General features: G+C 41.3%; 3 protein-coding genes, 1 long non-coding RNA gene and 2 pseudogenes across 5 annotated transcripts; 4 read left to right on the forward strand and 2 right to left on the reverse strand.

The window, feature by feature from the left end:
- Window positions 1–531: 531 nt before the first annotated feature.
- On the forward strand, window positions 532–4,864 carry LOC115161481 (Bardet-Biedl syndrome 5 protein homolog; annotated as a pseudogene).
- A 721-nt stretch (window positions 4,865–5,585) lies between these two features.
- Window positions 5,586–8,350, forward strand: LOC115160739 (kelch-like protein 41b). The gene is made up of 6 exons (XM_029711096.1): window positions 5,586–6,782; window positions 6,947–7,104; window positions 7,200–7,307; window positions 7,459–7,644; window positions 7,725–7,871; window positions 8,044–8,350. The coding sequence occupies exons 1-6, from the start codon at window positions 5,682–5,684 to the stop codon at window positions 8,153–8,155; spliced, it is 1,812 nt and encodes a 603-aa protein (XP_029566956.1). The 5' UTR covers window positions 5,586–5,681; the 3' UTR covers window positions 8,156–8,350.
- Window positions 8,351–8,654: 304 nt separating this feature from the next.
- On the reverse strand, window positions 8,655–9,221 carry LOC115160740 (uncharacterized). The gene is made up of 2 exons (XR_003869111.1): window positions 9,160–9,221; window positions 8,655–9,071 (listed from the first exon to the last, which is right to left on the reverse strand). It is a non-coding gene; the product is annotated as an uncharacterized LOC115160740 (long non-coding RNA).
- Window positions 9,222–11,520: 2,299 nt separating this feature from the next.
- On the forward strand, window positions 11,521–14,175 carry LOC115161482 (FAST kinase domain-containing protein 1, mitochondrial-like; annotated as a pseudogene).
- A 3,962-nt stretch (window positions 14,176–18,137) lies between these two features.
- LOC115160741 (peptidyl-prolyl cis-trans isomerase G-like) lies at window positions 18,138–23,152 on the forward strand. Its single transcript, XM_029711097.1, has 13 exons — window positions 18,138–18,253; window positions 18,659–18,735; window positions 18,851–18,925; window positions 19,026–19,133; window positions 19,230–19,274; window positions 19,356–19,443; window positions 19,597–19,626; window positions 19,773–19,912; window positions 20,054–20,243; window positions 20,345–20,509; window positions 20,602–20,683; window positions 20,778–20,923; window positions 21,154–23,152. Exons 2-13 carry the CDS (start codon window positions 18,675–18,677, stop codon window positions 22,193–22,195), a joined length of 2,172 nt encoding a protein of 723 aa, XP_029566957.1. The 5' UTR covers window positions 18,138–18,253; window positions 18,659–18,674; the 3' UTR covers window positions 22,196–23,152.
- Window positions 23,153–23,154: 2 nt separating this feature from the next.
- cfap210 (cilia and flagella associated protein 210) lies at window positions 23,155–27,951 on the reverse strand. Of its 2 annotated transcripts, none has more exons than XM_029711098.1 (9): window positions 26,629–27,951; window positions 26,219–26,424; window positions 25,789–25,962; window positions 25,455–25,660; window positions 25,141–25,297; window positions 24,896–25,035; window positions 24,548–24,737; window positions 24,224–24,388; window positions 23,155–24,066 (listed from the first exon to the last, which is right to left on the reverse strand). In XM_029711098.1, the coding sequence occupies exons 1-9, from the start codon at window positions 26,732–26,734 to the stop codon at window positions 23,713–23,715; spliced, it is 1,698 nt and encodes a 565-aa protein (XP_029566958.1). In that variant the 5' UTR covers window positions 26,735–27,951; the 3' UTR covers window positions 23,155–23,712. The 2 variants fall into 2 exon arrangements, with proteins under 2 accessions (XP_029566958.1, XP_029566959.1); XM_029711099.1 differs by having other exon boundaries at window positions 26,583–27,951.
- Window positions 27,952–27,979: the final 28 nt, after the last annotated feature.

Genomic DNA, 27,979 nt, shown 5'->3' on the forward strand with positions numbered 1-27,979 from the left:
ATAGCAATGAACACCAAGCAACCAACCTTGCTAAAAAACAAACTGTTCGGGTCACTCAGTCCTGGCCTACTACTTACTGGTCTCCTCTCATGATCCCTCACCTTTGGCCCATCATCCTCTACTTTCCTCACTGCCTCAGCTTAAGACACTTTCTGCACTGCTCGACCCTGGCAACCTCATCTTGTCTCAGTCACACAGGACATTTCTGATCCCCAGCAACATAGGCTCCACCAAATTTGAAGCACTACTTTTTCCTCTAAAACTACACACTTCTTTGTCTCATGCCCTCCTGCACACTTCTCATACCTCTGCATCTTCATCTTACACACTGCTGCTACATGACCATAACCTTGGCACCTGAAACATCGTAGTGGGTTTGGAACAGACGCTCTCACAGGATAATTCATATATCCTAGCATGACTTTGTCAGGCAAACACTCAATATCAAAAGGATAAACTGGGTCTCCGTAGTCTGGCGCTCAAATCAAATCAAATTGTATTAGTCACAGGTGTTCAACAGGTGTGCGCGTGATGAGGGAAGGCAGGCGTGCGTAAGAGATGGAAGGAGTGCGTGACGTGACAGTACCGGTACAGAGTCAATGTGCGGGGGCACCGGTTAGTCGAGGTAATGGAGGTAATATGTACATATAAGTAGAGTTACTAAAGTGACTATGCATAGATAATAACAGAGAGTATCAGCGGCGTGAAAGAGGGGGTGGGGGGTGGACAATGCAAATAGTCTGGGTAGCCATTTGATTAGACGTTCAGGAGTCTTATGGCTTGGGGTTAGAAGCTGTTAAGAAGCCTCTTGGACCTAGACTTGGCGCTCCGGTACCGCTTGCCGTGCGGTAGCAGAGAGAACAGTCTATGACTAAGGTGGCTGGAGTCTTTGACAATTTTTAGGGCCTTCCTCTGACACCGCCTGGTATAGAGGTCCTGCATGGCAAGAAGCTTGGCCCCAGTGATATACTGGGCTGTACGCACTACCCTCTGTAGTGCCTTGCGGTCAGAGGCCGAGCAGTTGCCATACCAGGCAGTGATGCAACCAGTCAGGATGCTCTCGATGGTGCAGCTGTAGAACCTTTTGAGGATCTGAGGACCCATGCCAAATCTTTTCAGTCTCCTGAGGGAGAATAGGTTTTGTCGTTCCCTCTTCACAACTGTCTTGGTGTGCTTGGACCATGTTACTTTGTTGGTGACGTGGACCCCAAGGAACTTGAAGCTCTCAACCTGCTCCACTACAGCCCACTTGATGAGAATGGGGGCGTGCTTGGTCCTCCTTTTCCTGTAATCCACAATCATCTCCTTTGTCTTGATCACGTTGAGGGAGAGGTTGTTGTCCTGGCAGCACTTGACCAGGTCTCTATAACCTCCTTCCTATAAGCTGTCTCGTCGTTGTCGGTGATCAGACCTACCACTGTTGTGTCTTCAGGAAACTTAACGATGGTGTTGGAGTCGTGCCTGGCCGTGCAGTCATGAGTGAACAGGGAGTACAGGAGGGGACTGCGCACACACCCCATAAGGGGCCCCTGTGTTGAGGATCAGCGTGGCGGATGTGTAGTTACCCACCTGCTCGCCACCAGGTCTGCGTCTCACCAAACGGCATAGTTTAAGAACACTGTAGATAGTGCTAAAAATAATGACTTTATATCTGAATTCCTACATCTTTATGTACCTTGCCATTGAATCTCAATGAAACAGTAATGTAGGTTTCTCACTTATGGGTGGCACAAATTGGGATATGGGGGAGGGGAATGGGCAGGTTATATGCTAATTGAATACTGTAGTAAAAACGAGTGTTTTTGCGGCCATTACAATAGTATTTACTATAGTATACTACAGCATTATATAATAAGTACTACACATGATTGAGGGATACTATAGTGTGTAGTATAGTATTATACAGCATACTACAGAATTATATAGTAAGTACTGTAGTATTTTTTTATGTGGGTTGACATCAATGTAGCAATTGAGGCCTCAAAGGTAAACAGCCGGACTAGGTGGGACTTGAACCAGCGAACGTGTGGTTATGGGCCCGCCTCTGCACTAATATACAGTACTTACTCCTTTTTAAACATTTTATTTAACTAGGCAAGTCAGTTAAGAACAAATTCTTATTTACAATGATGTCCTACCCTGGCCAAACCCTCCCCTAACCCTGACAACGCTGGGCCAATTGTGCGCCGCCCTATGGGGCTCCCGATCACAGCCAGTTGTAATACAGCCCATGATCGAACCCGGATCTGTAGCGACACCTCTAACACTATGATGCAGTGCCTTAGACCGCTGCGCCACTCAGGATCCCTTACTTGCAGGGAGGCTCCTGGTAACAAATCTGAGGATCATCTGTCATTCTTTGGCTCTGCCAAGAGTCAATTTGTGTGAGTACACCTAGACCTAGCTACCTATATACATCTATTTCTCTTTCCTTGACATGGCTGGAGAGGAATCCACTCTGCAAAGGGATAACCTTATTATTCTCATCTCAATGAATACTGCCCTCTTTTGGATTTTGATGGTACCACAGTGGACCACAAAGATAATCATAAGTAATAGCAAGTATTGTTTCCCCAATTTTTAAAAAATCAAACAACACTGAGTTACATTGATGTTCTTTATGTTTCATAGCAGTTGGATACTATTCCATCATTGACATTACAACAAGGACAGCTAACTCTGTAAGTATATTGGTCTGTCTATCAATTTATTATATAGGTAGACAGATGTCACCACCATTACTAACAATTGAATTTTTCAGAAATTGAGAGGCCAGACTGAAACACTGTATATCTTGACAAAGTCTAACAATATTAGATTTGAGTCCATTTTCACCAATGTGGATCCAGGGAGTCTAAGACTATTTACATCGGTCATTGCTGCTCACAGATATTTATACCTAGAAAACGAGAAATTACACTTGTGACACTTTTCCAGATTATGTCATGATATATGATTCAGTCAAGTCATTGCTGAGTTTAATTGAATGTCTCGTCAACTAATTGTCCATATCCCTCTGCTGTAGGGCTTATGAGACCTCTAAAATGTACCGTGACCTGAAGCTGGGAGGAGCTCTCATTCAAAATAAACAACTGAGGTTTTTTCCTCGAGAGGAAGTGTATGACAAAATCAACGGGGTGTGGAATTTATCCAGTGACCAGGTACAAATCAATTACACTAGCTAGTTAATCCTTCAGGAAGTATTTGAAGTTAAAAAAGTGTGTCATGCGTTTACAAGGAAACTAACTGTCCTGAATTGTATCTTGTAGGGTAATCTGGGGACCTTCTTCCTCGCTAATGTTCAGATTGTTTGGCATGCCAATATGAACGAGAGCTTTAACATCAGCATTCCCTATCTTCAAATTGTAAGTGTAGTAAACAAATGAAGTAATCGAAAAACCAGCTGACATGTCCAGTCTAACAAATGACCTTTTGAGGTATTGAAAATGATCAACTATTTTCCTTATTGTCACCTCTCTTCCCTGTAGCTTTCCATCAGAATAAGAGACTCAAAGTTTGGTCTAGCTTTAGTGATACAAAGCTCTCAGCAGGTAATTGGGATCATTTCAAACGTAACCGGTAGCATTTTACTTACTGTGTACCATAGAATTACATGTAGAACTAGTAGTTTAAAAGCATATATAGTATATTTATGTAGTATCAGCTTTAAAAGATGACAGAAAACACAGAGAAAATAACTTGGCTTTTGCATGCCATTTACTGTTGTGGCATACTCCTGAGTACATCTTTTATTTCTTTGTTTGGAGAGTGGAGGATATGTGCTTTGATTTAAGATCGACCCAATGGTATACGCTTCAAGATGCAGTTAAAGAGATCAACTCACTCCATCTTTGGAGTGGACTATGAGATGGAGAAAAAGGTCATTCTATATTATACTGTACCACACTTTTTCTTATCACAAAAACAGTTCAATGCTTTATGGCTTTGCCATGTTTTAACAAGACATTGAATTCTGAATTTGTGTGGCGTGATTCTCCTTCAACTTTTTTCTCTCTCCCAACAATAATTCCAGCCTCAGCCACTGCTGGAGCTGACGGTGGACCAGCTCCCTGATGATGTGGAAATTGAGCCCGATGAGCAGACTGATGCTTTCACCGCGAGTGTGCTTAGACTGTCATCCCTCCTCTGGGAATCCGCTATTTGTTTTCACACTCTGAAAATAGCAGGTTGCTAAGTCATGTTACACAACATACCGCAAACATGGCTTTATGTTGCCTAGTACCTATCGTGTTTATACAGACTGAGGTGTACTTTGTCAAATGGTTTGAACACATAACCTCCTATTAATGGCATTGTCATTACTGATTACTGTTGTTTGCCTCTAAGGCTTACTTTTCTCATGGTAATAAGCAACAAGACCGGGAACCTATGTTTTCCGAGGAGCTGGGAATTGCAGTTGAGAAGTTGAAGGAGGGGTTCACACTTCAAGGACTGTGGGAAGTTATGGGCTGAAGCATGAACGTTGATAGGCGAGTTAGGTGAACATAGTTCCTCAAATCCACCCTTTCTTTTAAATGACACAATTGACACACTACAGTTTAAGTTTGAGTTTTATTTTTTACAGGGACAGTGCACATAAATCAACGTTTCAGTAAAAGTGCTGGTTTTAGCCAGACGGTTGTATATAAGCATTTGTAAAAGTACAAAATATTTTGTATATTTACTCATAGGTCTGATGCATGTATGGGCAACCTGTAAGAAAAAATAGTGTGCCATAAATTAAAAAATTGTAAACGTTTACTTGTTCAATTAAATAGAAATTGTAAAAGAAAATAGTTGAATTGTGTTGTTGTTTAGATGTAATAATGAAACTATTTAAGTATAGTAGGCAATTGTCTGACCTTCCTTAGTTTTGAGAATGTCTTAACTGGGTTTTTTAAATGAGTTGAAGACTGAGAATGAGTTGAACATTCATAATCCAGTGGCATGTGGGGAAAACTGAGTCATTTGTTCTTTGGACAATGATCTAAAGGCTATTTACAAACGTGCCAGAAGAGCTCAAGTATTTTACAAATGGTTCATGAGGACAGACTGTTGTATCTGCAGCTGCTCATTGACCCTGCCTATGAGGAAGGTCAGTCCTTCGGAAATATACTCACATTTAATAATAAAACATGAGTCGCACACAAATAAATCACCAAAGATTTTCAGGACTAAAAAGGATCATAGTAATTGATATAAAGGTATAATAACAGCTTCAGGGTACTCTGAAGTTCACTATCTTTATTTGAAGCCTTATATACTATTTTACTCTAATCATGACAATCACTGGTAAAACATAAATCATTTTGCAAGTGATAAAGGGGAAAATCCTAATGATTCATACAGGATGTTGCACTTGTAATTGAGTTTGTATGCTCCTCACGACACAGAATTGCACCAGTCACTTACAAATGCAGTGTGTGTGAAGTAGTCATATAACAATAATTGTTTGCCAACTACCACTGACAAGGGTCCACAGTTGTTTCTTTCACTCTGTGACAGCTGTGTGATACGGCCAACCTGAATTCTTCCTCAATGGAGTGAGTGGCTATATTTAGAGGGCCATAGTTATATTGTAGGGTCTTCAGACCTGGGTCTCTATACTGCTCAGTCCAGTCGGGACAGAGTGCTGAGAGCTGCATCCTCCACGTTCTTTGTCAAGTCACGTTTCTTTCAGCATGGATCCGAAAGCTGTAAGGGAAGATTTGCGCCTGTTTCAGAGCACCCTGCTCCAGGATGGCCTGAAAGAGCTACTGAACGAGAACAAGTTTATTGACTGCATTCTGAAAGTGGGAGACAGAAGCTTGCCCTGCCATAGACTTATTTTGGCAGCCTGTAGTCCTTATTTCCGAGAGTTTTACTTCTCAGGCGATGCTAAAGAAATGGATAAGGAGGTTGTTCTGGAGAATTTGGACCCCACAATCATGGAGATGATTGTGAATTACATGTATTCAGCAGAGATTGACATCACAGATGACAATGTGCAGGATATCTTTGCTGTGGCAAACCGTTTTCAGATCCCCTCAGTGTTCACAGTGTGTGCGAATTTCCTACAGAAGAGGCTGTCCCCGGTTAACTGTATGGCCATATTCAGAATGGCACTGGTGCTCAACTGCCCCAGACTGGCATTGGCAAGTCGAGACTACATTGCAGATCGTTTTGAAACCCTGGCCAAGGAGGAAGACTTCTTAGAGCTTGCCTCTCATGAGCTTTTTGCTGTCATCGGAGCGGACTCTCTCAATGTAGAAAAGGAGGAGGTGGTGTTTGAATCCCTGATGAAATGGATTCGAAAAGACAAGGAGAACCGTGTCAAGACGCTAGAAGAGGCCTTTGACTGCATCCGTTTCCGTTTACTCCCAGAGAAGTACTTCAATGAGAAAGTGGAAAAGGATGACATCATCAAGGCTGACCCTGAGCTCCTCAAAAAAACCAAAGTGATCAAAGATGCTTTTGCTGGGAAACTCCCTGAGAATAAAACAGGAGAGTCAGGGAAGGATGCAGTCAACAGTAAAGAAGGAGAGGATAACAGGTTACCTGGTTACCTGAATGATATCAAGAGAATTGGTATGTATGCCAAAGATCTCGTCTTGATGATCAACGACACTGCTGCAGTGGCCTATGATGGCGTTGAGAACGAATGCTTCCTTGCTGCAATGACTGAGCAGATTCCACGCAACCATGTCAGCCTGACATCAAAGAAAAATGATCTCTTCATCCTGGGAGGATTGTTTGTCGATGAAGAGGATAAAGAAGCTCCATTACAATGCTACTTCTATCAGGTAATAAGCTTTGTGTTTTCATTCGCCGCAGCTGATCAAACTTTAAATCAACACCATTTGTAACACCATGACCTAGCAAGGGATGATCTTTAACCACCAAACTTTTCTGTCATCAGAAATAGCTTGATTACTGTAACCTTCTAATATCTGGGTATTTTTTTCAGCTGGACATCCTTGCTGCTGATTGGATAGCTCTGCCCCCTATGCCCTCTCCCAGATGTCTGTTCAGTATGGGAGAATTTGACAATCTCATCTTTGCTGTAGCTGGTAAAGATCTACAGTCCAACGAATCTCTTGACTCCGTAATGTGCTATGATGTTGAGTAAGTTGGATGAGTTCATATTCCTATGCTTATTTCCTGTCACTACATGACTAAGGAGCCCGAAACACATTTGATCCTTTCTATCCATTCCCTAGGAAGATGAAATGGGCTGAGACCAAAAAGCTACCTCTGAAAATCCATGGTCATAGTGTTGTTTCCCAGAATGGGTTGGTGTACTGTATCGGAGGGAAGACGGATGACAAGTAAGCTTGCTCTTTAGACAAAACACACCTTGTCATTTCTAATTGTTTGATACTTATACAGGAAAGGCATGCAATAGTAGATGCATGATGTAAAATAAATGTGTCATTTTACAATTCTCATTGTGATGTTCCATCCTTGTTTTTATCAAAGCAAAGCCATCAATAAGATGTTTGCGTACAACCACAAGAAATCAGAGTGGAAAGAGGTGGCTGCAATGAAAATGGCAAGATCCATGTTTGGGGCAGTCGTTCACAATGGGAAAATTGTGGTGACTGGAGGGGTCAATGAAGATGGTCTCACCGCTGCATCTGAAGCATATGACTTTGGAACCAACAAGTATGTGCCTTGACGTTGAAGTCTGTATGATTAGCAACAATGTAACAAAACCATTCAATTAACAATGATCCCCATTCCAGGTGGGAGCCCTTCACAGATTTCCCCCAGGAGAGGAGCTCAGTAAACCTGGTCAGCAGTGGAGGATTGCTGTATGCAGTTGGAGGCTTTACCATTGTGGCGACGGAGGACGAGAAAGTTGCCCCAACGGAAATCATTGACATCTGGCAGTAAGTAAACTAGTACCCAAATTGAATCCAATCCCATGTACCCTGCTGCCGTCTTTAGAGACTGGTCTATATTAAAAGCTCCTTGATAATGTCTAATGGTGAAATGGTGCCACTGACACTATTGTTCTGTGCCAAAGGCCTAACGTAAAACTTCTCTTTTCTCCTGTGGCAGGTATGAAGAGGATAAGAAAGAGTGGACCGGGATGCTCAAAGCGATGCGTTATGCCTCAGGGGCCTCCTGTGTGTCTATGCGTCTCAATGCAGCCAAAATGCCCAAATTGTGAACAAGAACACAATAAGTACTGCACCGTCTAGATGTAACATGGAGGACTGCAAAAACAATGTATTTAGATTGACATTCATCCGGATCCTTCATGATTGGAACGCACCATAATATACTGAACATAAACATAAAACGCAACATGTAAAGTGTTGGTCCCATGTTTCATGAGCTGAAATAAAAAATCCCAGAAATGTTCCATTTGCACAAAAAGCTTATTTCTCAAATGTTGTGCACAAATTTGTTTACATCCCTGTTAGTGAGCATTTCTCCTTTGCAAAGATAATCCATCCACCTGACAGGTGTGGCATATCAAGAAGCTGATTAAACAGCATGATCATTACACAGGTGCACTTTGTGCTGGGGACAATAAAAGGCCACACTATAATGTGCAGTTTTGTGTATTCCAAGTCATGTGAAAACCTAATGAATTTATATGAACTAACTCAGTGAAATCTTTTAAACCTGCCTGTCTTTGTAAAGAAAATGTTTGCACCCTACAGCTTTTTTGTATTTTATTTATGTGAAACAGATTATTTGGATGTATCAAACCCACAAAAACAATGCTATTTCTTATTACAAACATTTACTATTGTTTGACAAATGTTATACTTCATATGATACAATCTCTTGGCAGGAGGTGACATAACTCCATGTCCACTCTAGGATTTGGAGTAGGCAATAAGGAGCACTTGATAAAAATCTGATGCTTAACATCAATTGTCAATGATCTGCCTGCAAATATACATTTCCAAAGGCAGACTTTTCCTCTCACATCAGTAGCAAAAGCAATAAAACACGTGTCATTGATTCAACATCTAGGTGCTTCAGGAAAGCTCAGTAACTATCTTCTTCCTAAGGTATTCCTTCCATGCATCCTGTGTAGAGAGCTCTATAGAGTTCCATTCAAAATGAGGGATCTGTTTAAATGACATTACCATTAATCAGTGATGTAGAATGTTATATAGATTAATACCACTTTTGAGGACAGACATTTCACACACATACCTGGACAACATGGTATCCCAGAATCTCCAGATGTCTCTTTCTCATCATGGTTTCCCCTTTCATGTGACGAGACGGTTTGTAGAATGATTTGGAATCCAAGAAGTCCACAGCAACACTGAGTAAGTGAAAAAGGAAAAAAGACCTTGTTCAGCACCTACAGTGGGGGAAAAAAGTATTTGATCCCCTGCTGATTTTGTACGCCCACTGACTAATAAATGATCATTCTATAATTTTAATGGTAGGTTTATTTGAACAGTGAGAGACAGAACAAAAAAATCCTGAAAAACGCATGTCAAAAATTTTAGAAATTGATTTGCATTTTAATGAGGGAAATAAGTATTTGACCCCCTCTCACTCAGAAAGATGTCTGGCTCCCAGGTGTCTTTTATACAGGTAACGAGCTGAGATGAGAGCACACTTTTAATCTCAGCTTGTTACCTGTATAAAAGACACCTGTCCACAGAAGCAATCAATCAATCAGATTCCAAACTCTCCACCATGGCCAAGACCAAAGAGCTCTCAAAGGATGTCAGGGACAAGATGTGTAGGTCTACACAAGGCTGGAATGGGCTACAAGACCATCGCCCAGCAGCTTGGTGAGAAGGTGACAACAGTTGGTGTGATTATTCGCAAATGGAAGAAACACTAAAGAACTGTCAATCTCCCTCAGCCTGGGGCTCCATGCAAGATCTCAACTCGTGGAGTTGCAATGATCATGAGAACAGTGAGGAATCAGCCCAGAACTACACGGGAGGAGCTTGTCAATGATCTCAAGGCAGCTGGGACCATAGTCACCAAGAAAACAATTGGTAACACACTACGCCATGAAGGACTGAAATCCTGCAGCACCTGCAAGGTCCCCCTGCTCAAGAAAGCACATATACATGCCCATCTGAAGTTTACCAATGAACATCTGAATTATTCAGAGGACAACTGGGTGAAAGTGTTGTGGTCAGATGAGACCAAAATGGAGCTCTTTGGCATCAACTCAACTTGCCGTGTTTGGAGGAGGAGGAATGCTGCCTATGACCCCAAGAACACCATTCCCACCGTCAAACATGGAGGTGGAAACATTATGATTTGGGGGTGTTTTTCCTGCTAAGGGGACAGGACAACTTCACCGCATCAAAGGGACGATGGACGGGGCCATGTACCGTCAAATCTTGGGTGAGAACATCCTTCCCTCAGTCAGGCTACCTCTGGCGAGCACATGGAGGGCTGTGCGGCCCCCCAAAGAAATGCCACCCCACACCATGACTGACCCACCGCCAAACCGGTCATGCTGGAGGATGTTGCAGGCAGCAGAACGTTCTCCACGGCGTCTCCAGACTCTGTCACGTCTGTCACACGTGCTCAGTGTGAACCTGCTTTCATCTGTGAAGAGCACAGGGCGCCAGTGGCGAATTTGCCAATCTTGGTGTTCTCTGGCAAATGCCAAACGTCCTGCACGGTGTTGGGCTGTAAGCACAACCCCCACCTGTGGACGTCGGGCCCTCATACCACCCTCATGGAGTCTGTTTCTGACCGTTTGAGCAGACACATGCACATTTGTGGCCTGCTGGAGGTCATTTTGCAGGGCTCTGGCAATGCTCCTCCTGCTCCTCCTTGCACAAAGGCGGAGGTAGCGGTCCTGCTGCTGGGTTGTTGCCCTCCTACGGCCTCCTCCACGTCTCCTGATGTACTGGCTTGTCTCCTGGTAGCGCCTCCATGCTCTGGACACTACGCTGACAGACACAGCAAACTTTCTTGCCACAGCTCGCATTGATGTGCCATCCTGGATGAGCTGCACTACCTGAGCCACTTGTGTGGGTTGTAGACTCCGTCTCATGCTACCACTAGAGTGAAAGCACCGCCAGCATTCAAAAGTGACCAAAACATCAGCCAGGAAGCATAGGAACTGAGAAGTGGTCTGTGGTCTTCACCTGCTGAACCACTCCTGTATTGGGGGTGTCGTGCTTATTGCCTATAATTTCCACCTGTTGTCTATTCCATTTGCAAAACAGCATGTGACATTTATTGTCAATCAGTGTTGCTTCCTAAGTGGACAGTTTGATTTCACAGAAGTGTGATTGACTTGGAGTTACATTGTGTTGTTTAAGTGTTCCCTTTATTTTTTTGAGCAGTATATTTATCTTTGCTATATTTTGCATGATGCTCTCTTTCTACAGATGTTTCACCAAAGGAACCAAAGGAATATGCAGGCATCTCTCCTTCCTTGTGGATTCTAAGTTATGTGGGCCTGATCTTGGCAGGAGTTACCTTCTGAAGATGTGGCATTCCATTCTCACTTGAACTAGGCTTCCATGGCCTTGTTTCAGCTCCAAGCTGTGACTGGGAGCTTCTACTTTTGCAGGTTTCTGCATGGGGGGTGCAGTGAACCGGGACCAGGTTCTAGAGCAACTTTGCATCTGCTAAGGTGAAGACCAAGTGTTGGAGGTGGTGGGCAAGAACAAGGCCAAGCTGACTGTGAACCATGTTGGCTGTGCCATGGGCATGCTCTGGCAGTTCCAGAGAGAGAAGCCACAGATGCTGAGAACGGTTGAGTTCTTCAAAAGCCACCCTGAGTTCCTGACTCTCCAGGTGCTGGCTGAGAACAAAATTGAGCTCATGGATGATTTCACATTGGTGGACATGCTCTACAATGTTCTCAGGTACAGTTGTTGGCTAGGTGGGTAAATGTATATATCTCAGTCCTGAAATGTTTTTTAAAAACGTTTTCAAATCAACCTTGTATCTTTGAAGGCTCAATGTGGAACCATATGATTCTCTTGTTCATCATTTGGTCTCAGAGGCTTGGCTTAGATTATACAGGTAAATATTTTCTTTCTATATATTTTGCCATTAAATACAGCAGAACCATTATCTGTTAACATGGGGGGGTGAGCTGTTTTGCAGATTTTTGATGCTGTCACTGTCCAAGTTTGCTGTCTGCCTAAGTGATCAACATCTGCAGAACAGTCCTCTGCATGGGTCAGATCACTGACATTTTGAATCAAAAACTCTCCACAATTGATGATGCGAGGTACACAAAAAAGATCACTTCCAGTAATCTATAAGTCCTTGATATTACATAAAAATAATTCTGGACATGTCTCTGCAGGATCCTCTACCAGTCACTCCATTTCAACAACTGTGACTTAGACTTGCTGCAAAACAGAGGCTAATGGAACTAGTGAACTCAAGCACAGACCCTTTCTCCTTCACCAAGCTGTTTGTTTCTCTTGGCCCTTTGGCAGGGCAGAACACTAACTCATTGATAAGTAATTCTCTTTCAGGCTGGAGAGTACAACACTGCTTTAGGCAGAGGAGTTTAATGCCAGCAGGCCCTGGCTGTGGCAGAGACACTGGAGGAGATTCAGTGTAGAAACCTGCATCTGATCCAAAGTAAGTTCATTCTCTGTTACAGCCTTGTCTGTAAGTTGCATTTAGACAATACAACTAAAGCAAGTTATCTCTCTACAGGATTGTGTCAGTAGTCCACAAGAACCTACATGTTTTCAAGCCCATTGAGATATCCAGGATCACACAAACCCTGATCCTGCTGCATAACCAGAGTCCAGAGCTCTTCACTAAATTAAGGAACATCCTAGTTCAGTGAGTGGTTATTCTAAAGATGTATCTCTGCCCACTATGATCCTGTATGACAGGTCAATCTTATTGCATACTATACAAAGTATGCTAATACACTTTTTTCTCACAGCTACTTGCAGGACAGTGTCTACCCATATGAAGTGACCATGCTACCTTCACCTGGACTCGACAAAGGTGTAATTTCATGGGTGGAGGCAGTGCTGCTCCAGTGTAATCTGAATGAACCTTTGCAATGGCCGTCGCTTTAGTGGGTGCGCAATGACCCGTCCTACCGACACAACACGCCCAGCAAGTATGTGCGTCTGCTGCAGACACTGAACCGCTGCGTACATGAGCGCCTGGACTTGGTGTTGGAGGAGCTCAAGTACATGTCAGGGGAATGGTTTGAGGAGATTCACTGGAGGAGACCATGGTTACGCTCCAGAGGCTGGAGAACCAGATATCCTGGACCAATGTGCCTGAGATGGCCCTTTTTCTGACCATGACTAGTCACCTCTGTACGCCATTAATGGACCGCATAGCTAGCGTGACCATGGAGCACATCAACAAGGTACTTTGAGACATGACATTTTATTTCACATCAGGGAATACTGTTCTTTTGCCTGTATGTATGTAGAGACGGATAGAATGTGAGTCCATAACAGAACACATTTTTTCTATTCACTACTCAGCAACTTATGCCACATTGCTGCCCTTTGCTGTACTGAATTATGATCCACCGAGGGTGGATGAGCTGTTTGACATCTGCATTCAGCACTTCATACCTCATATCAGTAAGTGATTGTGGCTTATGTTACATTTTTGTATTTGGAACTCATCAGAAGGACCAGACAAATTAATTGATCCTCTCCCTCCAGGTCTCTTTGACTCCCATCTGCTGGTACTTGATCCCATCTGCTGCCTGTGGCTGATTTTGTCCCCCGGAGGACTTGATTCGAGAAATCGTCAATGTGGATTTCCTTGCCAAGCTGGATTCCCAGTTAGAAAGTTTGTTATATAATTATATTAGAAATATCCAAATGAAGACAAAGCCAACATCCTGTATCCCCTACTATCTGAAAACGGCATTTTCAGATAAAGCTGATGGGATAAGATAACCTCTCTGTTATGTGGTAGCCCTGCCTGACGCCCAAAACATGCGGATCCACCTGCGTCTCATGGAGCTGAATCGGGCTGTGTGGCTGGAGTGTTCAGAGCGGATTGGTGTTAAACTCAAAAGGTAATCAAATGTGTCACCTGTTCTAGTTGTGAGCTGTATTTCTTCTTATCTCCCTAGACTTTGAATGTGTTCTGGACAGACACCACCAGGCAGTGACCTACAATGAGCAAAGCCAGCTGCAGATATCTGACGATGTGAAGGTCCGCTGGGGTTCTGACTCTGTATGGAAGGAGAGGAGTGAGGTCCCTCCAGGGGCACAACGGTAGGAAACTTGATTGGTTGATTTCAGAACTTTTGGTTGAAAAAGTGTTGCTGATGTTCTGTTATCATGGGTAAACACATTGAAGGGGATTTCATACAGTGAGGGAAAAAAGTATTTGGTCCCCTGCTGATTTTGTACGTTGGCCCACTGACAAAGAAATGATCAGTCTATAATTTTAATGGTAGGTTTATTTGAACAGTGAGAGACAGAATAACAACAAAAAAATCCTGAAAAACGCATGTCTAAAATGTTATAAAATGATTTGCATTTTAATGAGGGAAATAAGTATTTGACCCCTCTGCAAAACTTGACTTAGTACTTGCTGCCAAAACCTTGTTGGCAATCACAGAGGTCAGACGTTTCTTGTAGTTGGCCACCAGGTTTGCACACATCTCAGGAGGGATTTTGTCCCACTCCTCTTTGCAGATCTTCTCCAAGTCATTAAGGTTTCGAGGCTGACATTTGGCAACTCGAACCTTCAGCTCCCTCCACAGATTTTCTATGGGATTAAGGTCTGGAGACTGGCTAGGCCACTCAGGACCTTAATGTGCTTCTTCTTGAGCCACTCCTTTGTTGCCTTGGCTGTGTGTTTTGGGTCATTGTCATACTGGAATACCCATCCATGACCCATTTTCAATGCCCTGGCTGCCATTAGGTACCGAGATGAGATCCTCAGACCACTTGTGAGACCATATGCTGGTGCGGTTGGCCCTGGGTTCCTCCTAATGCAAGACAATACTAGACCTCATGTGGCTGGAGTGGGTCAGCAGTTCCTGCAAGAGGAAGGCATTGATGCTATGGACTGGCCCGCCCGTTCCCCAGACCTGAATCCAATTGAGCACATCTGGGACATCATGTCTCGCTCCATCCACCAACGCCACGTTGCACCACAGACTGTCCAGGAGTTGGCGGATGCTTTAGTCCAGGTCTGGGAGGAGATCCCTCAGGAGACCATCCGCCACCTCATCAGGAGCATGCCCAGGCGTTGTAGGGAGGTCATACAGGCACGTGGAGGCCACACACACTACTGAGCCTCATTTTGACTTGTTTTAAGGACATTACATCAAAGTTGGATCAGCCTGTAGTGTGGTTTTCCACTTTAATTTTGAGTGTGACTCCAAATCCAGACCTCCATGGGTTGATAAATTGGATTTCCATTGATTATTTTTGTGTGATTTTGTTGTCAGCACATTCAACTATGTAAAGAAAAAAGTATTTCATAAGATTATTTCTTTCATTCAGATCTAGGATGTGTTGTTTAAGTGTTCCCTTTATTTTTTTCAGCAGTGTACATATCTCCATAAATAACAAATAATGTGAAATTAAGAACATACCTAAACCATTCATTCATGCAACCAACAACAATGTCACAAACACAGCTGATTGACAGTGATGGTGTCCTTATTTATATCTAACCATCATGCCTATACAGTATAATTATAATATTACAAAATAATATTCTTGGCAAATTCTTATCCCTCATCATTGGAAAATCAGGGTTTTGACTTACAGCCGATTAAACGCAACGACACGATTTACGATAGAGTTGAGAAGCGATTCGTGTGGGCGAACTAGAGCTCCGACGTCACATCAAATTACGTTTTTATCAAAACCTACTGATTTCAGCACCCAAAGAATAGCCCGAAATTACACACGACATTGTTCTATCTACTTGCGGGCTATTCTTTCGGTGCTGAAAACATTAGATTTTTAAAATATATATAAACACGTAATTTAATATGACGTCGGAGCTCCAATTCCCCCACACTATTCGCTGCCCAACTTCATCGTAAATCATAGAGTTGAGTTTAGTCGGCTAGCCTTAGCAGTGACAATTAAAAAAGCGTGTCGTGCTATTCACGTGAGGACAGGACAATGTCAACGTCCGTCCTGTTACGAAAACATCTCGCCGTTCGCTTACGTTTCGAACACACCGACAGCGTCATTGCGCAAAATAGTATGCAGCATCATCTGGAAATGTATGCAACAAAAGTTCAACATTCACCTTCTGCTACCATTTCTGTCAAGCCGTTTACACATACAGTTTCACACCGAACGAACTGCAACGCAATGCTGCAAGGCAAACGCAGCGTTTCATTGGAAATTAAAGTAATTATGGTGTACCAAAAAGCAATGTCGGTGTGTTCAAAGTGTTGACTGGTGTAAATCTATTTTCGGTTCCGTTTGATCAAATTGTGAATTAGCACACATTTGCATAGTTTCATTGGGGAACACCTACTCTGTGAAATGCATGTGTGCAATAACTAAATTCGCCTTTGCACTCCTAATCAACGCAATTTTTGGCAAAGAGTAAAGACTGCGATGATATTCCATCTGGAACTCTCATGTTGTTTAGAGGTGTGACCAGACCTCACCTTGACCTACCCTCACTTAATCCAGTTGACTCTCAAATAGGAAAAATGTGTTTCTCCTTGCTCCCTCAGAACAACAGATATATAAGGTGCTTTATTTCAAAGGGATATTGTATCCATTCCTTTTGTCACAACTTACTGGAATACATTTGTCAATAACATCTGTTGGGAAAATCTGGTTATTACCACACATATACCTGCTTGTTAACAGGGTCAAAGAGGTCTCTTTCAGAAAGATCCATAAGTATTACCCTGAGAATCATTACCTGAAGAAACTAAAAAAATACATTAACATTAACTGTACTTTTTGTGTTGAGCATCCAGAAACAGTTTAGCATTTATTTTAGCATTGTCTACATGTAAAGAAATGATGGAAAGATATTCATAGTTTTATAATTGTTAATATTCTTGATAGATTTTTGTTTTTTATGGAAGAATGTGCTGCTCGGTTTCCTAACTATAATAAGGAAAAAAAATAATACCTCATGAATCTAATTGTGTTTATGGCAAAATGTCATATTCATCAATGTAAATACAATAATAAAAAAACACTCTTCCGTGTTTTCTATAAGGATTTCGAGCAGTACATTAAGACCATTCTACATTCTTCGAATAAGAAAGCTGTTAAAACAATCAATATGTGTGTTTCTTTTAAGTCTTTGTATAATCTGTAATTTGTTGTACCCCCTAGCATATGTTATCATTGTTTGTTTGTATACTTCTTGTGCGTATACTGTTTTTTCTGCAATAAAATAAATTAAATCAAATTTTAAAAATTCACCGGATGCATAAATGTGAAGCTTTCGTTTGGTGTTTCCACTCATTACCACATGGTAGTGAGAGGGGTAGTGGGAAGCCCAGTGAGAGAAGCTGGAATGAGATGGTTTTGGCCTAAATTCTGCAAATTTTCTCATCGGCGAAACCTTTGATCTCAGTACAGTTTTCTGTTCCCAAAACTAGAATCTGTTAAGAACAGAGTGGACTAAGCATCAAAGACTATGGCGAACTCTACTGGTAACAGGGATATTGTAACGAGATAAACATTCCTCATAATTGAGTAACAATCATTCTGCATTAAAAAGTTAACTCGCCAGCAGGATATGATTATTGAACCAGTTAGTTCTTAAAAAATAAAGACTTGTTTCTATACAAAATATCCTTATTGTTCCAAATGAAATACCTATGTGGGGGAAAATTATGTTTATATATTAACGACCACGCTAAGAATACTTGTCTATGAAAAGCAGATCATTTTGTAGGAATCTTATCAATGTTATAGTTACAAAGTAACATCAAATTGAAGCCACTGCATCCGGTGAAATATCTGTCTCATTGTTGTGTCTGTGACTACCTTTTACCGTAATCCATGATCAAGTCCCTCATATAAATAACATGTAATCATTTTCTCCCCAAGTAGTCTATATTGTATGTACTCTACACAAGCAGCAGGTAAACATTAACTGAAGAAAAATATTAGTTTTTAGTGTTATAAGCAATCATCATAACTCCCAAAACCAGCCAGATGTACCAGTAGACTGTCCGCAGGTGTGAAATGTCGTCTTCTGCGCATCTTTTTACCCAAAATGCTTTGACGTTTCCCGTCGCGCCATCTTTAGAAAACATTGTGGAAGAAGCGGTAGCTAAATGAAACTCGATTTCACCTTGTTGAGAATAACTGCCGTGAGATATTGGCCAATTGAGCTAATTTGTGTAGGTCAACTCTATAATGTCTACGCTATTGTAAATTGTGTAAATTTTAAATAACGTTGAATGAAAGGGAAGACTGAAATGTATCAAACAGTTAATAACGTTAGCTAGCAGGCCACAATCCGCATGAGCACAAGTCATTACCTAGCAAGCTTGCTAGTTAGCGTGGACGTTTCAGTTTGCATTGTGTTTACTCTAACTAAATATTAACGTTATTTATTCATGTTGATAAAGCTAGCTAGTTTTTATTTCCTTTATCTTGCCCAGATTTAGCGCAGCCTGGTTTTTCTGCCAATTAATTGGCTAATACGCTATATTAGCCTGTGGAGATGGGTACTATGGTTGTATTTGTAAACAACTAGTGGCCTACGCTAACTAGCTAACTAACTGCAAAAAAACTTGTTTCAGCTATAGAAGTTTGATCATGGGAATCAAGGTTCAGCGTCCACGCTGCTTCTTTGACATTGGCATCAGTAACGTGCTGGGTAAGAAAGCTTAGGTTTTCATTTGGTCTTACCGTCCCGTTTATCATATCTCTGAAATGTAGTTTGAGACGCTTTACTAAAATATGCACTGACATGAAAATGGTTTATTTTGCAGTTGGCAGAGTTGTGGTAGAATTGTTTTCTGATGTCTGTCCCAAAACATGTGAGAACTTTCGATGCCTCTGCACAGGTAATTTGACTTTTTCTTGCCTTGGTCTGACAGTGTACCGTCTTTAGATTCTGGACATATTGTCATCTCTGTTTTGACTTAAACATTGCTTTCTGTGTAGGCGAGAAAGGAATTGGAAAAGGTACTCAAAAACCTCTGCATTACAAAGGATGCCTATTCCACAGAATTGTGAAGGACTTCATGATTCAAGGAGGAGACTTCAGTGAAGGTATATGAAATATGCCTTAGCCTTAACCAAAGACAACAGTGGAAATGTTTTGGTTGTTGATGATATTCTAATATCTATATTCCTTCTGTAAATCAGGCAATGGAAAGGGAGGGGAATCTATCTATGGAGGATTCTTTGAAGGTAGGACTATTTTACAGATAATTTTGTTAAATATTCTAATCAAAACCATCCTCAAGAACTAATGTCATGTCTGTTTCTCAGATGAAAGCTTCTCTGTCAAACATAACAAGGAGTACCTCCTGTCAATGGCAAACAGGGGCAAAGATACCAATGGATCACAGTTTTTCATGTAAGTCTATCAATGTTTGAATTTTTAATTGGCCTTGCTAGAATCAGTTGGTCATTCATTCATGAATCTAGCATCTTCAGTGAACCTAACTTACAAAAATAGGTTTTACTCTCATTCTAATCTTCTGCTCCATTTTTTTATATTGGTCTACAGAACAACAAAACCCACACCACACTTGGATGGGTAAGTATAACATTTGGACAAGTATTGCAACTTAGTTGACCATTTGTATCTGCTTGAATTCTCTTTTGATAATAAGAGCATGTTATATAAATGGTGATCTGTTCTTCATTATTATCACCTGTCATAACTTGCTTATTTTATTCTAGTGTCCATGTGGTTTTTGGCCAAGTGATCTCTGGACAAGAGGTCGTTCAGACAATGGAGAGTCAAAAGACAGATGCCGGCAGTAGACCATACTCTGAGGTGAAAGTTATGAACTGTGGCGAGCTCATTCCAAAATCGAAAGGTTTGTAGGATTCAAAAAATTTGGCACGTTGTTTTAAGCTTTTTATTGCTTTAGATTGTAGGTCTTGGACTGTCTTATCGTCAGGATCAAAGCTTTTAAAGGTATCCTTAGCGCTCGTTAAGTGTCCTCTACTATTTACAGCAAAAAAAGAAGAGAAGAGAAGACAAAAGGCCATCTCCAGTGGCAGTGACAGCTCAAGTGACTCTGACAGTTCTGACGTCTCTTCTGAATCTGCGAGTGACTCTGATAAAGAATCCAAGAAACGGAAGAAGAAGCACAAGAAAGAGTCCAAGAAGAAGGACAAGAAACAGAAGAAGAAAGATAAGAAAGGGTTTGTACTGAAAACTGTTTTAATGTGCTTTATAGCATGATAACTCCCACAACCACCTTCATTAAAGCATAGGTTTGAAGTCTGGTCTGTAATGTCTGTAGGTCTGAGCCCGGCAGTGGTGATGAGAAAGAGGAAGAGGTTACGTCTACGGTACGACCAGAGGAAATCCCTCCTATCCCAGAAAATAAGTTCCTTATGAGGAGAAGTCCTCAGCAGCAAAAAGAAGAGGCTGAGGCTGGAAAGGAGAGGGAAAAGCCTAGGGAGAGGTGAGTTCAAGGACAAGACAGAACAACATTTCATTCTGAACCTTTACAACTGGGAGCTATATTCATTTAGATACATTTTTGTTTTGTTGCAGAATGTTTAATTGTCAGTCAGCATATAAGAGGAGACTTCTGATGACAAGATCAGGCAGGACGATTAAAGGCAGAGGTCCAAGAGTAAGTCCACTATCAAACAAGTACGGTACTATCATACCATTTCTGCAAAACAAGGATCTAGAAAGTGAATGTCAATTTAATCTTTTACTTGCAGCGGTACCGAACTCCGTCACACTCCAGGTCAAGGTCAAGGGATCGTTTCCGACGCAGCGAGACTCCTCCACACTGGCGCCAGGAGATGCAGCGTGTACAAAGGGCACCAAGAGCATCCAGTGGAGACCGCTGGATCAAGGGTGACAAGTAAGTCTTACTTTTTTTATTGTTAATATTTGAACTGTCTGCTGGACTGATAAGCTGATTTTACCTTTAACAGCCTGATCTAATTACATAGCTTCTGAAGTATTTCCTAATTTCTCCTATTGTCAAAAGGGATCATCAGCCAAGGGCCAGTTATTTAAGTTTTATTCAAAGAGTTAACTTGGATTCTGTGTTTGCTGTGGGGGTGACTTTTCTCTGTATTTTTGTTGTAGGGGTGACATGACAGAGGGCAGGAATGAGAGTGGCAAAGCTCCAAGAGGAAGAGGGAGGAAGACTTCTGAAACCAAGCATGAAAACACTGCTGAAAACCCCAGTCAAAACAGAGAGAAGGAGAAGAAAGGTCGCTCTCATAGATCCAAGAGCAAAGAAAAGGACCCTAATAAAACTGAAGACAAGCATAACAAACACAAGGCAAAGAAGGCCAAATCTCGAAGCCGCAGTAGGAGCAAAGAGAAAAGTTGTAGGTCCAAAAGCAGAGAGAGGGATCAGAAACATGGCAAAGGTGATGATAAGAGGGGCCGCTCAAGAAGCAAGGACAGAAACCTAAATAAAGAGAGAGCCACAGAGTCTGGAACTCAAGACTGTGATAGAAGTAAAGAACGTGCTAAACCCACTGAGGCTGACATTAAGAACAGAAAGGAGACAAAAGGAAGAAATGGTGAGAAGCTGAAGACAAAGTCTAGAAGCAAGGAGAGGAACTCTGGAAAGAACCGAAACCGATCTAACAGCAGAAGCAGGGACAGGGGGAGACGTGCCTCATCACGAGACAAAGAGCAAGGACGGGACAGAGAGCGAGGTAGGGAGCGCAGTAAGAGCATGGAAAGACAGCACCACAGAGAGAGGGAGGACAAGAGGAGAGGTAGATCCAAGAGCAGAGAACGGACAAGGAGTCCAGACAAGAATAAGAGCAGGGACTCGCGTAGAGGCAGGCGCTCCAGGAGTAAGAGCAACAATAGAGACCATAGCAAAGACGGTTCATCTCATCAGAGGAAGAACAAAGACAGTGAAGACACTCTCAGACGAAGGCGGTCCAAGAGTAGCAACTCAGAGAATAAAGGGAAGGACAGAAGTAGAAAGAGCCCCATCTCCAAGAAGAAAAGGGATGGCAGCCCAGAAAAGGAGTCCTCTCACAAGTCCAAAGATGCAGGGAAAAACCCTGAGCGGAATCAAAAGTCAAAGAGCCAAGAGAAGGATAAAAACCACAGCAAGAAAAAGAAGTACAGCTCCAGCTCAAGTTCTGATGACAGTGATTAGTCCACTAAATGTTCATTCCTGTCCATCCTTGAACATACAAATCAATGAGCTGATGCCTAATAATGTGTGAGGTTCTGCTGTAGACCTATTTTAGACACTTGTTAGATATCACAACAGATCCAATTCTGGAATATTTGTACAAATTAAGATTTCATAAGATTTGACAGCGGCTAAAAGCCATTTTATGTTTTAGTTATTTTTTTTCACTGTCCGCCTAATTTGACAAATGTTGGGAATGTAATGTTTATTAATGGTTGAGTAAGGAAGTGACTGAACAGGTGAGTGAGTGCTGGAAGGAACATTTTTGTCAGGTTTTATTAAAAATGTTCTCTTTCAGTCTCGTACCGAGGGGACGTGATTCCGTTGTGATAATTATAATGGAAGGGATGAGTTTGTCTTTCTGGGCTATATGCCTGACTCAAGTAATACTACATGTATGACTAATCATATGGTTATTTTCAACATTTTGATTGTTTAAATTACCAACAGTCTCATTGTGACAGAACATACTGTAAGTGCAACATATAAAATGGTTTTGTAAAAGAAAATACCTTTCCTTTTTAGTATTTTCACTGATATTTAAGTGGAGATGTCAGAGAAGGCTCAATTTGACTTGAAAGGCAGGTAAGAGTGCAGACATTTTCTGAAATGATTGGGGTGTTAGATGCGTATACCATTTAGTTATTTTTTTTACCTGTTTCAGGGAACCAGAACTTTTTTTCTTGACCTCAGTCTCAAATTAGTTTTGTATAATTGTATCCATTTTTGTTAGTATTTTATGTTCAGATTTTCACCCATTACATCTTTCAAAATGTTCTATGTTAGTTCATACTAGGTGTTATTCCTGGGCATGACTTTCCTTTAAACTATAAATGAAAACCACTGGCTTTGTAAAAACGGGCCAAATTCAATATTCCCCAATGAACCATGTTTTAAAATAAAAGGATATGGTTAAAATGTTGCCTATAGATTGTTTATTATAATGTTTCACAGAAGAGTGACAACTGATACAATTGATATAAAGATAACATTGACACGTCACATTTTAATCTGGGTGAATCATATGTATTAAAATGAAACCGTTGAACTATATATCCTGGTCCCAGATCTGTGCTTTAGCCAACTCTTGACTATCTTTGTCATGTAGGTACAGATCTAGGACCAGGCTAGGAATTATCAGCACTGTTTCCCAATTTGTGCACTAGTTTTAATTGAATTGTGTGTATGTATATTATGTAAAATAACAAAACTAAACAAAATCTAATTTCAGAGACATTAGTTATACACCATCTCTACATTTCCATATTTCTGAGATGAATCATCTTTGAGCTCTGAAAAGACCGCAATCATCCCGCTAGGTCAGTCAAGAACTTGCCTATCAAGTGTGGGTTTTTTGAGTGTGAAATAAATTACAAAATGGGGGTATATCATAAATGCTTAGGAAGTGCTAAATTCCATTGGTTTATTGTTTTTCTAATCATGCTTCACCTGACCATGTTACTCTTTTCAACAGATGTTTACCATGTGAATCCAAGTCTTTTCTTGGATTGCTGAATATCACATGTCTCATTCAGCTCTTTGACGTCCTGAGATCTACTGCCGACATAATTGGGCATCTGGACACCAGTGTCATCTTGAACCAAGTAACTTGGTCTCACTCCTCCAAAGATGGGGCCAAGACCACCTCCAATTCCCTCCCTGGCAGCTTTGCGGAGTGGGTGAATATTTCTCATGGCCTCGGTGGCTGTATCGATCACATTCTTTGCATACTGCTGGAACTGCTTCTCCTCCACAGCAATGAGCTCTGCATTTTTGGTCTCAAAGTCCTGTTGTTGTTTTCTTATGTGCTGTTCCTTGGCACGTTTTTCAGCCTAAACAGCAAAATTTCAAATGTTAAATGAAATCTTATGTTGCTTCATTAGAAATGTTGCTGACACATTCCACTACGTGTCAAAATAGTTGACATACCAAAAATGATCAAGAATTGTAATCATGGAAAGGCAAAGTGCAAATCAAATCCAAGCTCACCATTTGATGAATGTAGATGTCTTGTAAAGTTCTTCCGTCCTCTTTTATTTTCTGTGCCTTCAGGTGTTGTTTTTCAATAAATATTCTGTCGGCTTCTTTCTTGGCATAAAGCATGTCAATGGCTCTCTCTTTGTGTTCTCTTTCCTTCTGCTCCTGTTCTTCTTTCTGGGAAAAAAACCAAGCCAGTGTCATTGTGATAAGACGTTTTTTGTAACATATAGGCCGGCATATTCATTGATAAATATTAATTCTGAGTTTAATTTTGTGAGAATATTTTGAGCTCCCGATTGACCCCTTGCTTGTGGCAGGGTGCACATGCCATACCATGGCTTCTCTGTGTGAGGCAATTGAGTTCAGCATAGCCGTCCTCTTGTCATCTTTCTCCTTCTGCTGCTGTGCCTGTCTGGCATCCCGTTGAGCAATAGCCTTGGCGATGAGTTCCTCATTATCCGTCTGCTCCTGCTGTTTTGCAGCCAGTTTATTCATGATCCCCTCCCTGTGCATTTGGACCTCTCTTAGGAGGGAAAAAAGGCTTAGAAAATCTATGTCCATGAGACTTCCAGAATTGTAAGACTACTGTTGACTAGTGATGCCACAGCTATACTCATTTCTTATTGTGGGACTTCAAATGTTTTCTCAAACTGTTTACTTTCTCCTAATATGTCTACTTACCTGAACATCTCTTCCTCTTTGTCTTTCCTCAACTTCACCATTTTCTGTTTTGCATTTGCAAAAAGCCTCCTGCGCTGCTCCTCCATCTCTTGCTTTTGTGCCTCTATTGCTCTAATGATATCTCTGTTAGAGAGATGCTCCTTTAAATACAAATGCGGGATTAATTAACACACCCCCATGAATCTTGTGTAATATTGCTCTAATGAGTGAGACATTTGAACATTGATAACATCCAAATATCTTACCATGTGAGCTTTCATGGTATTTCTCTTCTGCTCCTCTTTCTTTTGTTCCTGCATGCATTGCTCCCACAGAAAAAGCTCTTTTAGTCGCTGGAGTTCCTCTGCCTCTTTCTTGTTTTCCAGTTTCTCCAGTTCTCTATTCATCTCATGTTCCTTTGCCCTAATAGGGGGAAGAGACCATTCATCATACTAAACCATTGAGAGCATTCAGTCTATTCTATTTGGACTACATTTAAATTCATTTGACTCCATGGTAGAGTATATAGATATTCAATTTGTTAACTGCTGCCAGGTTGTTAGGTTTCAGTGAGACTTACTGCTGTTTTAAGTCTTCTGCTGTGGCCTGGCTGTCAAGCTTCCTCTGCAAAGCTTTCTGCTGCTCCTTTTGCAAAGCTTCATCCTCTCTACGCTTAATGATAGCCATGATTTCCTTGTCCACATCTTTGGAGGTATCCTGCTTTCTCTGCTTCAGTTCTATCTGGGCCTCCCTTTCCTTCAGGACCTCTGTCAGCAAGAGTGCACTCTGGAAGAAATAACAATATTGCATTTATTCAATTTAACTCAGAAATGCACATTATAAAGAACACAGCACGTCTTCAGATGAAAAAGAATAATTGCAGAAGACCATTTTAACTTATAAGAAATACAAACATGAAATCCTTTCACACGATCAGTCTCGTAGTACTGTTGAGTTTTGGCCTTTTCAATAGCTTCTTTCCTCTTTTGCGCCTGATATTTAGCCTCCTCAATATCCATCTGCTTCTTCTCCTCTTCTTCAAGTTCCTCCCGAATCCTCTTTGCCTCCAGTTTCTTTTGTCTTTGTCCCTATGAAGTGAATGGCACATTTTACTCAAGTAGGTTGTGCAGAGGAATTGGGTTAAATGCAGAAGACACATTTCAGTTGAACGCTTTCAGTTGTACAACTGTCTAGGTATCCCCTTTCCTTTTATAATTTTTTTAGCCTGATGTGTTGTATGAGACTGTGATCCTGAGGCTGCCTGTGGGCACATGCACAGAGTAAGACATGTATAATAGCTACCATTACGCATTATGGTAAAAACAAACTAACAAAGATACTTACAGCTATTGTGTTTGACCAGAATTTCACCACCTCCTTGGACCTCAGGTGCATAGCTTCTCGTTGTTTGGTTGCTTCCTTTAGACTCTCGTTGAATTTATACCCTTGATTCAAACTACCTTGAATTCGGAGCCATTCGGCTTTGGGCAAAACAGTGACTTGTCGAAGATCTGGTGGTTGCATAATTTTTTTTTCCTCAACTGCTAGCGCTGATAATAGGAGAAATGAAATGAAGAAAAAAAACATGTTTATGGTATAACAATGTTGTTAGGCTGTGGTAGGCTATGCATAGATCTTGCTTAAACATTTTTACACCGAGCAAAATATGCAATATTAGCTACACTACAGTAACGTTACAAACCCATACATGCGTCAAACGTAAACGAATAGGCTATGCAAGTAGTCAAACACACTTGTTTTGCTGGACCCACTCCTTCGACCATACCGGACAACAGACGCAGTTGCCATTTGGGTCTGAATGTATTTTGGTTTCAATCGTATGAATCTAAAAAACAGCATTCAGAGCTCACAGAAAGTTGCATGGCACTTTTCTTGTTGTCTCTAGACAGTTTTACAACGTCGTTGTGTAAAAATGTGCCTTTGACGGAATGTTTTCTGTAGGACTGTATCCAGTAACGATGGACACGTTTGTTGCAATGTATCCTAGCAACGCTTTGAGGCCCGAGACCAGTTGCGGAGACCCGGGAACACACAGAGACCAATCAGAATACGAGCGATCGAAGAACCAAGGTCAAGTAAAAGAAATCCATTGTCTCCCACCAGATAGTGGCATTTCTACGCGGGAAAATAAAGCAAAGATTGTCTGGACGCTATACAGATGTAATATGAATGGCTTTGGATTCTGAATTGTAGCCTACTCAGATGTTATTTGGTGTAATGTTATTCCGTTTGATTATTATTTCTTGGCTGTTGCAGCAAATGTTTTTCTTAATGGAGAAATGTGGCTTGTGAAATTCCTACATGTAATTACATTTGTTTTACGTTTCACACATTTCTGTAGATGTATTATTCTTTTTTTCTGTTGATGGTTACATTGTATTTCATATGATTGCCTACATGTATAGACAATTCAAATACCTAGATATGTATTCAATACAATACACAGACCACGAGATAAATCATTTCGGCTAAGTGCATAGCCAGAGAAAGACTGGGTAAAAGTAGGCGTTGTGTTTCACACTAGAGCTTTATTCACGGTAATGAACAGAGAAGGGCCTGTCATGTGATAGGCTTAACACATTCAAACACTCCAATTAGACTAGCACAGACTTTGAAAGCTGCCTCACTAAATTCGAACTCATATTCTTGAGATATCAGCTACGATTATATCACGTTTAGGAAGGGGAGGCTCGCACAGAAATTAAAATTGTTCTTCAGTTTTGAATAACATTTTCATTTTAAACTCAGTCAGCAGAATTGTATCACTACTGTACAACATTGCCAGGTGATGACTGTATCGTATTTATGGTCCAACAAGTTATATTCAAAGTCATTTCTGTGGTTATAGCAAAGACCGAAGATGAAGCGAGACATTTCACTCGCTGTTTAAATCGGGTTCATATAAATAAACTAAGCAGACCAGACCCAGCTGCTAATGCATTGGTGCCACCCCTTAAACAGACAGGAACTGTGACAAAAAAAATTCAAAGGTAAACGGCCTGAGTGGGACATCTTAATTTATCCACCATTGTTGTAGCCTATCTATGCTTCTCTATCTATGGCCTCTCCTTGTTGTTTCAGCAT

The sequence above is a fragment of the Salmo trutta genome, chromosome 24, assembly GCF_901001165.1.
Source record: "Salmo trutta chromosome 24, fSalTru1.1, whole genome shotgun sequence".
Lineage (NCBI taxonomy): Eukaryota > Metazoa > Chordata > Actinopteri > Salmoniformes > Salmonidae > Salmo > Salmo trutta.